Source organism: Triturus cristatus, chromosome 8 (assembly GCF_964204655.1).
Source record: "Triturus cristatus chromosome 8, aTriCri1.1, whole genome shotgun sequence".
In the NCBI taxonomy this organism is placed as follows: Eukaryota; Metazoa; Chordata; class Amphibia; order Caudata; family Salamandridae; genus Triturus; species Triturus cristatus.
In genome coordinates this window covers 286,974,951-286,992,204 of record NC_140591.1, presented here as the reverse complement: position 1 = coordinate 286,992,204, position 17,254 = coordinate 286,974,951, and the positions used below count along the sequence as shown (strand labels likewise).

The following is a 17,254-nucleotide window of genomic DNA, read 5'->3' as shown; positions in this document are numbered from 1 at the left end:
CTTTGCCCAAATGTTCACATTGTTCTAGAATTGAGCAAGATTCAGGATACCATGCAACATTACTTCCCAAAACACGAGATGAAAATGAACCCAACCAAATGTGATCACACCTCAATTAGAAATACAGACCAATTTAGCCATATTTAACCGAAACATCACACAACTGAACTCGAGCACAGCACAACCCCAGAACCACCTTGCAACAATCTAACTGCTGTCACTAGCTATCGCTACACAATACCAAGTGAGCTTGAAAACCAGCTACCACCACATAGTAACACGAGCCACAAGGTAATGCAGCATCTAATGGGGTAAATAGATGGAGAATGAATCAGCAACATTATTTGTCATTAAAATTAATTGGCATTTAGCACGAGTCAAACTGTATTACAAATTTGTATGCATGCACCTTGCTAGATAATCAAATACGATGAAGTGCCCAGGTGCTAGTGTTTGTGGGGTGAACAATAAAAATGATAATGTATCGAGTGTGGAAGTAGTAAGATAATAAGGAAACGTTTTTTTCTTTTTGCATTTTAAATGTAACCGTTCAATGCTATTGACTGCACTTTTGTCCACTCGCAATAAGTCAAGGTTCCGACATCTAGTGATGAACCAGTTAGCGAGTCACCACCAGGACGATAAAATATTGATAATGACTACAAGGGACACATTTATGGTCCCTGAAAAAGATTGAATAATCAGTGATACATCAGGTTCTCATTAAGGTACCAAATGCAGCAGGGTCCAAAATGGCCCCCTCCAATTTAAGTCTTTACAATTCTAGTCAGTCAAAAAGGCAAGGATTTGTCAATCTTGAGCGAGTGCATGGTTTCCGGCATTGGATGTTGAAGAGGTAGTTGTAGGATGTGGCGCACTGACCTGGTTGGTGAACCATTGCCACCTTTACTGACTCTAATTGTAAAATCCCTCTTTGGAGGGATCCGATGCTTCCGGTGCCATAATTAGGTTCTCTTATTTCACAACAATTCAATATTCTTCAGGAACCATGTCGGCATGTCACCTTTGTTATCTGTCCACGTGAAGTCGTGGTGTTGTAAGACTTGTCTAGGACTAAACTGACATTTTTACATAGACCCTGATAGTCAGCTCGCCTGCTGCTGTTGTTCCTGAGTAGGGTCCGCCATATTCTTCTGGTGGCTGGTCGTGGAGCAGAGGTGCCGGCTATGGTCCTTTCCTAGGAGGACCCTAGTAAAAATAAGTGCTGGCCGCCCTAAGTAGGATCTCTCTTACTCCACTGACGTCAGCTCTACATGACACAGCCAGGCTGATTGCTGGGGCTTATTACACCCATACCTTGGTATCCGCAAGCTTCCATTGTAGACCAGGCTGGAGTTTAAGATGGCTTGTCAGGTCTTAAAGAAGCTTAGTCTGAGAATCCCCAACAAGTCTTGCTAAACATTTCAGGAGGAGCATTGAGCACTGTGTAAGTGGGGTTATCCAGAGTTTGTAGATTCAAATGTTTAAATTATCCTAGAACTGTGATATAGCCTTTTATGTTATGACCCAAAGGTTTAGAATTCTACCAGAGATGAAAGGATTCTTTGATAACTTTTGGATATATTTTACAATAGTATAAGCTGTTTTATTCAATGTAACCACCTCCCAAAAAGACATGATCACTGGAGGTATGGAACCTAAATCAGCCTGTAGGGCTACCGGGTAATTGTTGGTAACTTATTTGTGCATTGAATGAACAGATTCAAACAATAGCCGGGTGAAAATGGATCAGCGGCGCCTGTTTCTAATAATCTTTTAGGAGAAAGTTCCAACGTTAGACGCTTCTTGAATGGAGTATGATCTCTCGAGTTCTTTAAAGGTATCGACACTGGAGACAAAGGATGTGTCCTTCTGAAACCCAGAATAAAGGAGGCAGAATTTAATCTGCAATAAAATACTTGCGCGTTTACAAACTCATGGGCATTGTACGTTCTTTTTAAACCCGGAAGGACAGCAAATGAAACATTATACCACAACCAGCTACAAACTTTGTTTCCAGAAAATTTGAACAAAGAAGAGGGCTTTTTGTTCCTCTTATCAGAAAGAGGAAATGGCACAATAAAAATGAATGCAGGGACTGTGCCTATTATGAAAATAGTTGCCTTGTTTTAGAATTAGAAATTCTCACAGGTCTCAAAGTAACTTTAGGCAACTTTCTCCGTGGAAAAGTAGCAGATTTCAAATTCCCTTAGCAGTTCAGCAAGTTCAAGTTATGTGACTTTCAAATGGAAGACTGTGATAAAGTGTGTATTTTTGATTCTAAACTACTAATTACTTGCGAAATTATAAGCTTTTTCTGGCTTCATGTCACCCATGGGTGCTTAAAATTGTGATCGTGAGAAACCACTGCTCCTTGCGCTAACTGTGAAGTATTCCCGGGGGGGGGGGGCTGAGTGGTCTATATCAGAATATAATAGTATAAAACTCCTTACTCTTATGCCTGTTTCCATAGAACTTACTCAATGCACAGATAATCAGATTTATGAATGGACATATATTTTGAGTACAACTCAATGTGTTTAATGTTTTATATTCGAGCTTATTACTATGTGCAGCACTTCTGTTACAGGAGCTCGAATCCTCACTAAAAACAAATGCATTACAAACATCAACACCTAACCCCTGTGTGCGATCTCACAGTACCTAGACAGTGCTGCAACAGATGGATTTAGAATAAGTTCAACTCTCTGAACACCTGCAGAGCTCACAAACCAATGGGCATCCAAGAGTAACCGCAATGACTGAAAACAAGGCTCTACTTGTAAGACACGAGGATAGGTGGGAGGGCAGCCATGTCAGGGGCCATAATGGGGAAGGAGCATCATCACCGGTCTATAGGTGATAAACTGTTGAATACCTTCATTTTGTTGCAGCCTCCTCTCCTCTCTTCTCACTCACCAAACCCTCACCTCTCAGGCTGTTCCAAAACACGTCTACTGCACTCTGGTGCCTCATGGATGTAACTTTTAAATGCAGTTTTCATTGTCTACAAAGTATGTCATGGACTTTGATTGAATATTACGCAGTTCTTAAAACTACTCTTAAGTTACATTTATCCAAGTTAGTCTTGCTAAGATTTTGAACTGAAAAAGGAAAAACAGGGAAATAAATACTTGGATTGAGAAGGAGATTTTAAATAGCCTTGTATTGTTTAAAACCTTAGCAAAGCTCCTATAGGAACATATTGTAGGCAAGACCTTCCCAGTATGTATAGTGGATCAGGGATTTTCATATCTCCTGTCCCCTTTGACAATTAAAGACTTGTAGAAAATATCAGTTTTCTGGGTCTTCCAAACCATCCCAGTGAAGTATCTGGTGTCTTTCAGAATGATAGTGGGAAGAGAACATTTACCATTTATTTCAACTCTGGGGTGGTAGAGGTAAGCAGCGTCGGATTGGTAACGCGGACACTCTGGCAATGCCCGAGTTCCAGCTGTGGGCTGCTTTTTTGAGCAGCCGATTTGGGCGGTGTCTCTGTTGTTCGGATGCAGCCAGCGGCCCAGTGGGTGTCTGAGTGGCCTTCCTGGAGGCAGATGTGCGCTCATTACCTCCCACAGGCAGAGGTGTCGCTCTCTTCCTCTGGCTGGGCCGGCCCATTAATTTATGCATACTGAGCGGGGCAGGGGCCTGAGCAGAAGTGGCCTCACTTGTTTTCAGGTGTGTTTCACCAGTGTATACTAATCCGTACATTCTCCCCCCCCCCCCCTTTTTTTAAATAAAATGTCGCCGAAGCAGTGTTTTGAGGAAGCGCAATATGCAAATGTGGGCCACTGTTTTTTGTTTTTTTTAGCTTGCCCGGGCTGATTTTTAATCCCAATCCAATCCTGGAGGTTATGAACTGTGGTTCGTGGTGTGAGTACGTTAGGTTGGGACATTAGGTCTTCTACATTTAATTTGGTGCCAAACTTAGCCGAACTGCAATAAATTGATTTAACAGTAGGTTTCATGTACACTTGCTATTTCATGCTTCCATGTCCGTGTCATAAGACAGTTTAAGGTCACCAGAAGTTCCAGGTTCATTATTTGTTCTCATGGGAGTTGGTTGGGCTTCATACTAAGGAACAGATGTATACCATGGCCGTTTTTTTGTTGATTTGAGTCTGTGGTGCAGTCTGTTAAACTCTGCTTTTGTATCTTTTTGGGCAGGACATGAAAATCCCTATGAAATTAAAATGAGCCACATTCGTGATGCAATCCTGCAGGCGCATGGCACAAAGGACTGCACCTTCCCGCTGGACCTTCGAGCGATGGACCCAGCGGTGCAGCTGCCCGGGGAACTGCGCTGCCAGTTCATCCTCAAGCCCAGCCGGGTAGCTGCGTGCCAGCAGATGAGTGGTAAGTGCCCCTTCCTCCTGCCCAAACCCACGCAAGGTGCTCGCTCTTATGTTCGGTTGGTGGACACTTTGGGTAGTTTGTATGAAGCCTCATTTTGCAAGTGAGCACAAACAGCAAAATACCCCCCTCCCAACAGCCCCCCCCCCCCGCCCCCCCCCCCCCCCCCTAGGACTATGCGTTGGGAGGGGGGAGGGGGGGGGGTGTCCGAGCTCCAGGGAGCCCTTCTGGATGGTCCCCTACCCTGGCCTCAGAGCTCCTGTTTGAGTCCGGAGGGGGGCCCCTCCATGTACCTTGAGGGTTGTAGGCCCTCTCAAGTTTCGTTACGCACTGGTTGTCCCCGAGCAGCGCACGTTCACTTCACAATGTGTGACGCAGGCTCGCCTCGTGCCTGACTGAAAACCCGCGCGCGGCGATACGGACTCGACAGGACCTGTTTGATTGACAGAAGAACATGAGAATCGATTAACATGTCCGTCGAAAGGAAACGTGTGATGTGGCGCGGCTCATTAGGGTAATGCTATGCAGAGTCCTAGTGGGACAAGAACGCTGACTCGGCAAAGCGCAGCTAAATATAAACCGCGCAGGCTCCGAGGGGCTGCCCTGTGAACCTGAATGCCTGGCTACACGCTGCTCAGCCAGGCCTCGAGGGCGTCCGCCACGCTGCGAAGGGGGAGTGAAACTGTGCAGATCTGTTAAAGAACGAAGCATTACGAAAAATCTGTAAGAAGTTGGAAAGCACTGTACTGCACTGAAAGGATACTCCAGCGTTTGAAATTTCGCCACCTTATGACACCTTGACAGCGTTTGCGGGACTCGAACCCTTGTCCTGTGAGACCCTTTAGAACCGTAGGCACAAGACTTACCATTGAGCTATAGCTAGGGAGATGAAGGCGGTGGGTGGGTCAGGTAACTGGACCCTTGCCCACCATGCCACACTCCAAGGCCATCCATCCAATCCCATCTATGTATTCTCCTCACTTCCCTATGGCCAACTGAAGACAAGACTGTCTTGCACCCTAGACTGCAGTAAAGTTCTTAGTTTTCGTTTTCCTTTGCACAGTGTTCTGGAGTGGACAGCTCGCTCACTGTTTGCCCGGTGTCTTATAGTTCCACGGCTTTCTTGAACAACTCTGTGCATTCTGGGATTTCTAGTCTTTTGTGATTCCTTTTGACTAATACAGCAGAAGACAGATTGTGAAAGTAAATCCCAGCAGTGGAAAGGGGGTGCTCTGCAGACATGGGTGGGCAAGCATCTCTGCCTGTGGGCCATGGGCCACCTGACCCAATCAAGTATGCGTTTGCTTTTTAACAAAGTATAACCGTCAGCATGTTTATCCCAACGTCTGTGGAATGTAGGTCGCTGTCTTTCAGGGTGAGGTTTGGGGCAGCACTTTTCCAAGTTTAAGGTCAAGACGTGCCACAGTAATTTGAAAACAAATGTTGACTTAGAATAGTTTGCAAGTTTCTTGCACAGAGTACTGCGTTGGAATTCCATTCTGCAAAATAGTGGAAACGGATTTTCATAAAAAATTCTATCCAAACATTTGGGATCATGCCTTCCATCAAACCTGAATGATTCTTTACTTTACTATTTTCACACCATTAAGCTAATGAGCAAGTACTGCATAACCGTTGTGTCCCTAGAAATCGATTTTCAGGTACACTCGGTGCATTGTCCAGTAACCGGGCATCAATGTGTATGTGCTCCAGGTTGCCACCATCTTGCATATTGTACAGGCTACAACAGAACCATGTGGGTGTCCAACTTAGATCCAGGCGGGCTGGCTCTGTGCCACAGTTTCAGGATAACCATTGGTAATGTAACTGAGTTACATTTAGCTTCATTGAACCCAATTGAACCTTGGGTGGACACCGAGAAATCTGGAATGAGTCTGGCCACCCGAGACCTACGTTGGGCACCCCTGTACCAGACTGTGGATCGTAAGGCATACATGGGCATTGCTGCATCCTGGCCGTCCAGGAAAGGATGGGTCAGCTAGACTTTGTTCCAACCTTTCACCCATTGGCGCATTGGCTGACCAATCCCGTTATAAGGACTTGGGCTGCAAAGGTTATTGCTAACCTGTCTCTCCACAAAGAGAAACCTTTTCTTTTCAATTGGTTAATTCATTATGTGGGTTTTTCTTCTGTAAAGTGTATAGTGTTTACTGATGGTGTTGTCCATCCTGCGAACTTTTCTAAATAGTTTTCACGAAACATTATAAGAGGTTTGAATGGTGAAGTGCAGCCACTCTGTTTAAGTTAAAAGGTACACGGAGACGCACGCCCTTTGTGAACAATGATTGGTCACTTGCCCAGTTTCGGGTGGACAGACCCGTGTTGCGCTTCAAGAGTAGCCCACTACTTCAGTGACAAATCTAGGCCTTGGCTACGGTGTTCCCTATGTTTGGGACGTGAGGAGCCTCGGTGGTCTGAACAAGGTCTAATTGTACTGTTAAGTCAATCCTATTGTCCCCTTTGTCAATGGTACGCGCTTTCACATCTCCCTCTTGCCTCCCGGTGATATTTTGGAAGAGCCTTGAGCCTGACTTTTCAAAACTGATGGTTGCAAAGACTGAGGTGGACACAGAAGTGATTCTGCCTGGGCTCCTCGATGCTGTACCAACCCTTCTCTCGCAGTCCGTCTCCTTTTGTACGTTGATGGTCATAAGGCGGGGACAATGTATTCCCATCATAGGCTGCTTAGTGCAGATGTTAATTTTGCATGTCATGTGCTGTTGATAACCTGCTTTACTGAAGGGAAGTTTGTGGGGCGGCCAAAACAAAAATATTTTGAATTTCATGGACTGTATAAAACGAAAATGATTGCGATTGTAACGTTCAGATGAAAAGACGCAGAGTCCATGTTGCCTCTTTAGCTATGACAGAAGGACATGTGTTTGTTGAATGCTTCTGCGAGACCTCGGTCTTTGCTTTCTAAGGTAGAATTAGAAGAGATGCTGCATTTAGAGTGTTGGCTTATTCTTAAGGTTCATTTAAAACCATTGTAACTGAAAAGTAATTGAACTTTACATACTGACACCTTATCTTTGCACCCGGATTCCGAGATGAACACCTAGGATCCCTGGAACAAACAATCCTCATGAAAAACCTACATTGAAGATGTCATGACGAAGAAAGTTCAGATTAACCTTTTAAGGACAACCTTGACTAACTACTTAATAGCGATAGTATTTTCAACAACTCCACTCTAAACATATCCCAGTTCTATCCCTACAGTAAATGTAGTCCTACATCTAATTTTAGTTTTGGCTGTTACGCCAAAGTTATCCCTAATCGGCATCCCTTTCAGCCATTTCTCATTCAAACACATTGCGTGGTTTTACTAATATCAGAAGCATTCTTTCTTTTAAAAGTAATTTTGTTTTTGTCATAGCGACTTAAAACTATGTTCTTCATTCTCAATTTACATCATACTTTTCCCCATAGTGGTTTTATTCTTTCTTCATAATCACATAGCCCCAAAAATGACCGCAGTCTTGAAGCGGGAGGGTATCCTGTGCGGATGGCCAAGTGTAATGTTTTTCATTCCCCGCGCCCCCCTGTCCTTTCGCTCTTCTTTTCACACTTATATTGATGCCTCTTTAAGACTGCTAGCCCTACTCATCCTGAAAATGTCCTTTTTATGCCATTGAGTCAGATGGGACAGTACAGATAGGACTTGTGATATTGCAGACTTGCCATGCACTTGATGTTGAACTGTACCCTCCTTAGACTATGGTTTCCTGGCAGATATACCAGCGTCGGAGGATGCAAACAGAATGGTATAGCTGCCCCCTCTTCCATTCAGATTGTAAGCCGTGAGTGTAAGGTGGTGAGTGGATCCTCAGCTGTTCCCGTGCTAGCACAAGCATGCCTGAGCCAGGGGTGACTGAGGGGTATGGTGCGGCAGCCGCCAATGAGAAGCATGCATGAATGCATCTTAAACATATTGAAAGTAAGAATGCATAGATCATGGCAGTGTGTTGTGTTGTATGACACAGTATATTTATGTGCCACGCTAACAATTGTGTAGCCGTCAACCTCATCAACTATCATCACTGAACAGATGGTCGCTTTGGAAAGTAAGCACAGTATGGGGCTGAGACTGGCCTGCCTAAAACCCAAAAATATCCATTTCAAATTTAGTCATCCTCAAGGTTTACATCTTACTCAGAGTTTAGGGAAGGAGGATGTTCTTGGCATCAGACATTGGGAATTTCACATCAGTGTTTTATTTTCTGTGAACATTTTGTGAAACGCCTTCCCGCCCACTCCCAAGAGGACTGTTCATTCCTGATTGATGTTTGTGTGATACACAAGTGCTAACAATCCTTGATATTTTAAGATTAGGGTCTCTTTGCTGCCAAGAGAGTCTACTGATGTTCCAAAGTGTGTCCGCACTCCACCTGCAGCAGCCTTTTCACCACTGCTGGAGGGACTGAACCCCATGCAGACTTGGTTATCTTGGGAGAGCTCTTCCATTTCATTATATCCAATAACATAGCAGCTGGAAGTCATTACCTTGGTCCTAAATCAGTCTTACGCTATTATCATCTTTGCAAATGATTCTGGAAGACACGACCCTCAGAAATTGTGCAATATAGTCTTTGTCAAATGTAGAGTGATGGGCCTCTCTTTTTGTTCATCCAAGTCCAATTGTTGCCTCTGATGTGCTGCTTTCCTTGCCCGTAAATATTTTTCTGTCTCCCGCCTTGTTTTTAGGTCTTGCCTTTAGACTGCGTTACTTGTTCGGCTTATTGTGAACTATACTAACATTTTCCCCAGGTTTATCATTGGTCAGCTTTCTTGTTAACCTCATTTGCTTGCCTCTCATTCAGTGGCTTTCGTTCCCCTTCTTGTGGTTATCCCTCCCCTGCAGCACAACTTTACCATTCTTCTGATTGGATGACTTTTAACTTTCCGTTAATTATGGTCAGGGGGCTAATTTTTTGTTTTTCTTTCATCACACCATTAGAGTGCCCTTGTTTTTATGCTCTCTTCATGTTCTCCCAGCCCCCAGGTTGTCCCTTGATTCCACCACACCTCCCTGTACAGCCCAACTTTTTTTTATCCTATCCCACGGGCTCCTCCTTTGCTCCCGTTTCTCCACCACTCGTTGGCACCACTGACTAGCTCCGTGTCCATCCCCATCCTGTTTAATAAGGTCTCGCCTGACCCAGCGCATGCGCTGGTCTGGCGAGACTTATTGAGAGGGCTCCAAAAAGTGCTGCCAGGCCAGCCTAGAGCTACAGTGCATGTGCGCGGGCGCGCGCGCTGCGCTTTACCGCAATTACTTTCACGGCCGCTTTGATGTTTGATCGCGATCACTTTCACTTTCGCGGCCGCACGGCTGCTTGGCATAGCCAATCGGTCTCGCTTATGGGACCTTATAAGTATTTAGTTATGCAACTGTTGCGTGGCTAAACACTTATAAGGTCCCAAAGGCGAGACCTATTGGCTATGCTAATGCTTGTTCTTTCTTGTTTTCAGGAGGTTCCAGCAGCTTCAATAAGAATCAGATCTGCTCCTTTCACTAAATGCTCTTTCACACACTTTTTATATAGTTTTTTTAATTTACCACCATGTTAGAATAGTAAATTAAAAGATAAAATATCCGCCACGCCATGACGTTTGCGCTCATGTGGGGGTGGGTGATGCATGCGTAGACTTGCATCATTACCCTGGAGCATGAGCTATACATGCATGCGTGTCAACCCACTGAAGACCGCTTTGGTGCATTTTCTTGTGCCAGTACTGCGCTCTTCAGCATCGGCAACGGGTATTTTTTCCCTTAGAGCCGATGCTAACCAGCATCAGCAACAGGCATTGGCAAGACCAAAGGGTCAGCTAATGCCTTTCAAAGGGGTGACTTGTTGGCTATGCCAATAGTTGTTGTATGTGTGGTGTATTACGATCTATAAGCAATAAGCTTAGTGGGAGAGAAAAGAAGTGGTCTAGACCCATTGGCTTCTAGGCCACCAACATTGATTACCTGGAAGTGTCCTTCTGCAAACTTTTTCACCCAGGTATTTCTTTTGATTTCCCACCCTGAATCTCCCAACATTGTGATTGAATTGAAAGGGAAGACCGGTAGTAGGCCGTCCAGAAAGTAAATAGGCTTTGTAGAGCCTGTTCACTTATTGTCTGGCTGCTGCCTAGATGACCTCTGAGACTAGGAAGCAAGGGGTTAAAGAGCATGTCGGGGCATGCCAGGGGTAGCAGCTGGGCCATATTGCCTGTGGATAGGAACAGGGAAATGCGTTCTGGTATTGCAACCCAAAATTATTTTTTTTTAAATGTCAATCAGTATTACAAGTGTAATGGCTGTTCACAGTAAAACATCAACACTGTGGCTTCTCTTCTTTTTGTGTTGTTCCAATCAGTTCCCTCAGCAAAAACTTGGTCTCAAATATGAATATATTTTATTTCTGTGTCCTTTGAAGGATGCACGCACATAAAAACAACATCCACAGGGTCGTGTCTTGCCCTAAGCCAGCTGGAGAGGAACCCCTGTCATTTATGAGTGTGGTTGCTGTGGCAACGGCCGCAGAGTGAGCACTGCAGCTGTGGCGAGGATACCTCTCTTCCAATAAATGTCTCACCTTTTCCCCCAGACTTCAGCCAGAAGCCATTTAAAAGGAGAAGATCCATTATAAACTGGGCCTTTTGGCGAGGGCCGGGCCCTCAGCTGGACAACGTGCCTGCGTGCCCCACCTCTGTGCCCCCCGGGAGACTCTTCGGCCTCCCGCTCTCTGCCATCTGCGAGGACGACAGCCTGCCGAAGCCGGTCCTGGTGAGTCTCTGCCGCATGTTTTCACTTCTATGGCATTGTGCCACACATTTCTCTCAAGGATGTGTTGTGGCAAGACTTTTATAACGAGCAGCTCGGTTATTTCAAGTGTAAATCTTGAATCCGCTTCTTGTAAACAGATAAACTAAGCTTTTACTTTGATCAAGAAAATAACCAAACAGTTTTTTTGCCCAGACTAAGCATTTTCCTTGTTTAGCAGTATATTATACATTTCTTCTCATGGTTTAAATGTACACATTTTGAGTGCCCAGTGTGGACGACAGATCTTTAAACACTGTAAATATACATACATGTTTTAAGTAGTCCTGAGACTTTCCTTTTCAACTCTGAAACCTATCATATGTTGTTCATTTACCATAACTATTTTTTACATTTCACGTTTTCTTGTTTTTATCCTTTTAACCCTAATGTTTACTTTAGAAACATTCCAGTGAATTTTGGGTATGTTTTTGCGAGTTCTACTGATGTATTCCTCTGTGGTGCCAGACGGATTGCTTGGTCTCAGTCCACAACAGACCTCCCTCACGTGAAACTTTATAGGTTGTTTCTCTTTGAAGATATGGAACTCAGACTATGGTTTAAACATGACAAAGAGGCAAACATGTCAATCTTGGGTTAATAAAGATTTCATTAGATTCATTGACCTTCCATGCTGCTGTGACTAGTTTGAAGTACAACATTCAAGCGTGGCAATGGCACACTGAATTGACGTCTCATAGCTTTGGTTTAGCGTCTGGCTTCTGATGGCTTTAGTTGTCTTTTGTGAGCACTAATGTGATCAATACAGGGCCACTACATTTTCCAGATGTTTACACTATGGCATTACCTTTATGTTCTGGCTTTGGTGATGGGACAGAAGGTCCCTTACTGCACATACAACCAGTGTAGATCTGTCGGCAGCAGAAACAGCCTCTCCAGTCCTGGCAAGGTCTTCACACTGGAAGCTCTCGGGCTCATTTGCTGCACTCATTCAACCCTCACCTAGGGTTCAGCCCAGGTAACTCACCACAGAGCTCTTCAGAGTGGAAACCAGACAAATTGGCTTTGCCCTTGCTTGTTTGAACATATTTTTATTCATAACAGAAGCCATATAAAACTGAGCCAGTAAGTCACTTCAGAACTTCGAATAAAGAGCTTGCCATGTTTTCAGGACTGGTGCTAAAATATTAAAGGGACTACCCCCTGATGTTTGGGTTAAATTCAACACGCCCACCAATCTCTGTATTAGAAATCCACCTCCGGAAAACCTTTGATGGAGAAAGGGAATGAAAGGTGTAGCTGAGGGAAGGAGAAGGATGACTAGCTTTATCAACCAGAACATAGAGCACTTACCAAGGTCACGTTACCAACTCTTCCACCCACCGTGTCCCTCCTCAAAAAACCCCAAGATGTAAAACTCAGTCCTTCTGGTGGGCACTCCTGAATTACCCAAAAGAGTTTCACTTGTGAAAAACATGTGTTTTCTTTGAATGCACCATTTTTAGCAGACTGCAAGGGTTTCCCGAAAATGCCTGTATGCCCAAAGTTAGTGCTTCTGTGTAAAACACCAGCATCTAAACTCTCCTGGCCTGAGCTTCCGCCCCAAAGTCCAGGACAGTCAAATCACCTCTTATTTACTTGTAGTTTGTTTCATGGATGTGGCCATCATCAGAATAGATCTTTCAACACAACAATGACAGTAAGTCCTGTAGAGTTGGCTAATATGAGAGGGCAGCCTGCAGGGCCTCTTCACCAGAGACCATACAGACTATGCTGGTGATGTCAGACATTGTACAAAAAATGGCCACATTAATTCTGTTTTATCTTAATTGTCTGCAATGCAGTGAACCCCTTAATCCTGATTTTAGTCATACTCTGCAGATTCTCCACCATTTCAAGCTTATTTTCCAGCATCTGTATTTACCCCAGAAATGCCATGAGGTAATGATGACAGACCCCGCATCCTCTCTTCTATCACATCCACATTCCCTTCAAACTTTTTCATCCTTGTATTGAACTGCCATCGCCATGCATGTCCTCTCGAGGCAGCTTGTGCTCAATGTATTAAAGCACACCTCCATTACAGTAATAATGGTTTATCTTGTTGTCCAGTTTCTTCACCATTGCGTCCGATGCTGCCTGTTCCTCTTTTTTCAATTTAATCAGTTTGTCATTGTTGTCATTGCCAACATTAGCACCTATCACCTTCTCAACTTCCTACCGCTAATGATTCTAGGTCTGAAAAAGGTTTTGCTTTCTTGCCTTGGCACTTTGGACACAATGGCTCATAACTACAAACAACATTACTGTCACTCTGGGGATGGTACTTGAAAGAAATTGGGTTTTTGATTGAGGGGGCGAAAACCCTTCTCAAGAAAATACCATAATCCTTGTCATGGTGAACCACCAAATTAACCTGTGCTTAACTTTCTGGTAGCTTGGCACAAAAGCAGTCAGGCTTAACTTAGAGGCACTGTGTTAAGTATTTATGCACCACACAAACAGTAACAAAGTGAAAACGGAACACAAGAAAACTAACAAACCAATGTACAAAGAGCACAAAATGTCAAAAATCCAATCAGTAGAACCGGAGATATACAGTTTTATAGGTTTAGGTAAAAACAGCACCAAGAATCAGAAAGTGCTAACTGGTTGCACTAGACTGGGACAAAGTCACAAGTACAGGCCCACCACAATGGACTGTGGGTCTGATACAGGGACCAAGTTAGTCCCGCTGAAAAAGTTACCTTTTTGAAATCTGTCATGCAGCGTTCAAAACTTCAGGAGTTCACAGGAGGAGCTCAACTGATGCCAGCCAAGGGTCTAGGATCTGGGCACACACCTCTTGGGGATCAGTAACTCATGTCAGAAGGGCTCAGACAGATCCATTTGCAAGTCCAGCCAATGCCAGTTGTAGCAGGTCAGCTGGGCCTCTGGAACTTGTTGTGTCCCTGTAGCTCAGAACACAGGATGTCAGCCAACTGACCCTTGGAGTCACTCAGGTAGTCCTTGGATCAAGAAGATGGCCCCCTCACCTTCAAGCAGCAAGGCAGAAGCTGGAAACTCCTAGAAGGGCCTCAGAAGGTTTAGAACAGATTCTAAAAGTGGCATTTTCAAAACTGTAATCTAAATTCTATTTTTACCATTAAAGAGGATTTTACATTACAGTTCATTTCAGCCCAAACATGATATTTCTACCTGTTCCCAATAAAAAGTTATCACTTATTAAATGTAATAAAGTAACCAAATTCTATCATATGGGAGAGGTAGGCATCACAGTATAAAAAAATAATCTGGGTGTTTTTCATTACCAGGGCATATAAAACTTAAAAGTTTTTGTCCAACCTTTTAAATGCACAGTACCCTGCCCAAAGGGCTGTTTAGGGTCTATCTTAGGGATGACTCGTATGTATTAAAAAAGAGGCTTAGGCCTAGCAAAATGCTTGTCGTTTTTTTTGTTTTGTTTTTGTTTTTGTGCCTCGGCCTCTCTGCTCCTCACTACTATGTTTCCTCCCTATATCACTCCTCTAGCTATTTTATCTCCCTCTCAACTTCATTCTTCTTTACCTCACCTCTCTATATTCTTTCTCTCCCCACCTCATATTAGTCTACCTATGTCCTCCTTTTTTTCCCCTGTCTCTTTCTTTCTCTCTACATACTCTTTCAATTTATTTTACCTTTTGGTTGCTACTTCAGGTCTCTACTACTTCTATATTCCTACATGTATTCCCTCTACCTCACCTCTCTAAGTACTACCTAACCTCTTTCTCACAAAGCTTTTTCTACTGCTGCCTCTTTTCTTTAAATCCTCCCCTCTTTATCCCATCCCTCTCTCTGCACCCCCTTCTCTATTTCAACTCACTCTACTTCTCACCATTCAATACACATCTCTCTGCCTCACCTGCCTCTACCTTTATCTCGTCAATGGATAAAATCTCTCTACCTCATTCTCTTTACCTCTGTATCAACCTCACCTCTCTGTAGCTCACCCTCCTTTCCTCAGTATCAACATCACCTCTGTCTCTCTACTTCACCTCTATTCACTCTAGACTTCATTTCTCTTTGGAATCTTCAGATACCTCTCTGTCTCTGTCTCTGTCTCTGTCTCTGTCTCTGTCTCTGTCTCTGTGTCTGTCTCTGTGTCTGTCTCTGTGTCTGTCTCTGTCTCTGTCTCTGTCTCTGTCTCTGTCTCTGTCTCTGTCTCTGTCTCTGTCTCTGTCTCTGTCTCTGTGTCTCTCTGTGTCTCTCTGTGTCTCTCTGTGTCTCTCTGTGTCTCTCTCTCTCACCTTCTGTCTCTCTCTCTCTCTCACCTTCTGTCTCTCTCTCTCTCTCTCACCTTCTGTCTCTCTCTCTCTCTCTCACCTTCTGTCTCTCTCTCTCTCTCTCACCTTCTGTCTCTCTCTCTCTCTCTCTCTCTCTCTCTCTCTCACCTTCTGTCTCTCTCTCTCTCTCTCACCTTCTGTCTCTCTCTCTCTCTCTCACCTTCTCTCTCTCTCTCTCACCTTCTGTCTCTCTCTCTCTCTCTCACCTTCTGTCTCTCTCTCTCTCTCTCACCTTCTGTCTCTCTCTCTCTCTCTCACCTTCTGTCTCTCTCTCTCTCTCACCTTCTGTCTCTCTCTCTCTCTCCACCTTCTGTCTCTCTCTCTCTCTCTCTCTCACCTTCTGTCTCTCTCTCTCTCTCTCTCTCTCACCTTCTGTCTCTCTCTCTCTCTCACCTTCTGTCTCTCTCTCCTCTCTCTCTCTCACCTTCTGTCTCTCTCTCTCTCTCTCTCTCTCTCTCTCTCACCTTCTGTCTCTCTCTCTCTCTCTCTCACCTTCTGTCTCTCTCTCTCACCTTCTGTCTCTCTCTCTCTCTCTCTCTCTCTCTCTCTCTCTCTCACCTTCTGTCTCTCTCTCTCTCTCTCTCTCTCTCTCTCTCTCTCTCACCTTCTGTCTCTCTCTCTCTCTCTCTCACCTTCTGTCTCTCTCTCTCTCTCTCACCTTCTGTCTCTCTCTCTCTCTCTCACCTTCTGTCTCTCTCTCTCTCTCACCTTCTCTCTCTCTCTCTCACCTTCTGTCTCTCTCTCTCTCTCTCACCTTCTGTCTCTCTCTCTCTCTCTCACCTTCTGTCTCTCTCTCTCTCTCTCACCTTCTGTCTCTCTCTCTCTCTCTCACCTTCTGTCTCTCTCTCTCTCTCTCACCTTCTGTCTCTCTCTCTCTCTCTCTCACCTTCTGTCTCTCTCTCTCTCTCACCTTCTGTCTCTCTCTCTCTCTCTCTCTCCCTTCTGTCTCTCTCTCTCTCTCACCTTCTGTCTCTCTCTCTCTCTCTCACCTTCTGTCTCTCTCTCTCTCTCTCTCTCTCTCTCTCTCTCTCTCTCACCTTCTGTCTCTCTCTCTCTCTCTCTCACTTCTCTCTCTCTCTCTCTCCTCACCTTCTGTCTCTCTCTCTCTCTCTCTCTTCACCTTCTGTCTCTGTCTCTCTCTCTCTCTCTCTCTCTCTCTCTCTCTCTCTGTCTCTCTCTCTCACCTTCTGTCTCTCTCTCTCTCTCTCACCTTCTGTCTCTCTCTCTCTCTCTCACCTTCTGTCTCTCTCTCTCTCTCACCTTCTGTCTCTCTCTCTCTCTCACCTTCTGTCTCTTCTCTCTCTCTCTCACCTTCTGTCTCTCTCTCTCTCACCTTCTGTCTCTCTCTCTCTCTCTCTCTCTCTCTCTCTCTCACCTTCTGTCTCTCTCTCTCTCTCACCTTCTGTCTCTCTCTCTCTCTCTCACCTTCTGTCTCTCTCTCTCTCTCTCACCTTCTGTCTCTCTCTCTCTCTCTCACCTTCTGTCTCTCTCTCTCTCTCTCACCTTCTGTCTCTGCTCTCTCTCTCCACCTTCTGTCTCTGTCTCTCTCTCTCACCTTCTGTCTCTAGTGTCTCTCTCTCTCTCACCTTCTGTCTCTGTCTCTCTCTCTCACCTTCTGTCTCTGTCTCTCTCTCTCACCTTCTGTCTCTGTCTCTCTCTCTCACCTTCTGTCTCTCTCTCTCTCTCTCACCTTCTGTCTCTCTCTCTCTCTCACCTTCTGTCTGTCTCTCTCTCTCACCTTCTGTCTCTGTCTCTCTCTCTCACCTTCTGTCTGTCTCTGCTC

The 17,254-nt window shown here is 44.7% G+C and overlaps 1 protein-coding gene across 2 annotated transcripts in view; it reads left to right on the top strand.

Moving 5' to 3' along the window:
* ARHGAP20 (Rho GTPase activating protein 20) overlaps positions 1 to 17,254 on the top strand; it is a 301,512-nt gene that overhangs the window by 247,317 nt on the left and 36,941 nt on the right. For both annotated transcript variants that reach the window (XM_085621537.1, XM_085621538.1), the window contains 2 exons: positions 4,168 to 4,356; positions 10,974 to 11,152. In XM_085621537.1, coding sequence (XP_085477663.1) covers positions 4,168 to 4,356; positions 10,974 to 11,152 — 368 coding nt within the window. The remainder of the gene's footprint in view (positions 1 to 4,167; positions 4,357 to 10,973; positions 11,153 to 17,254) is intronic.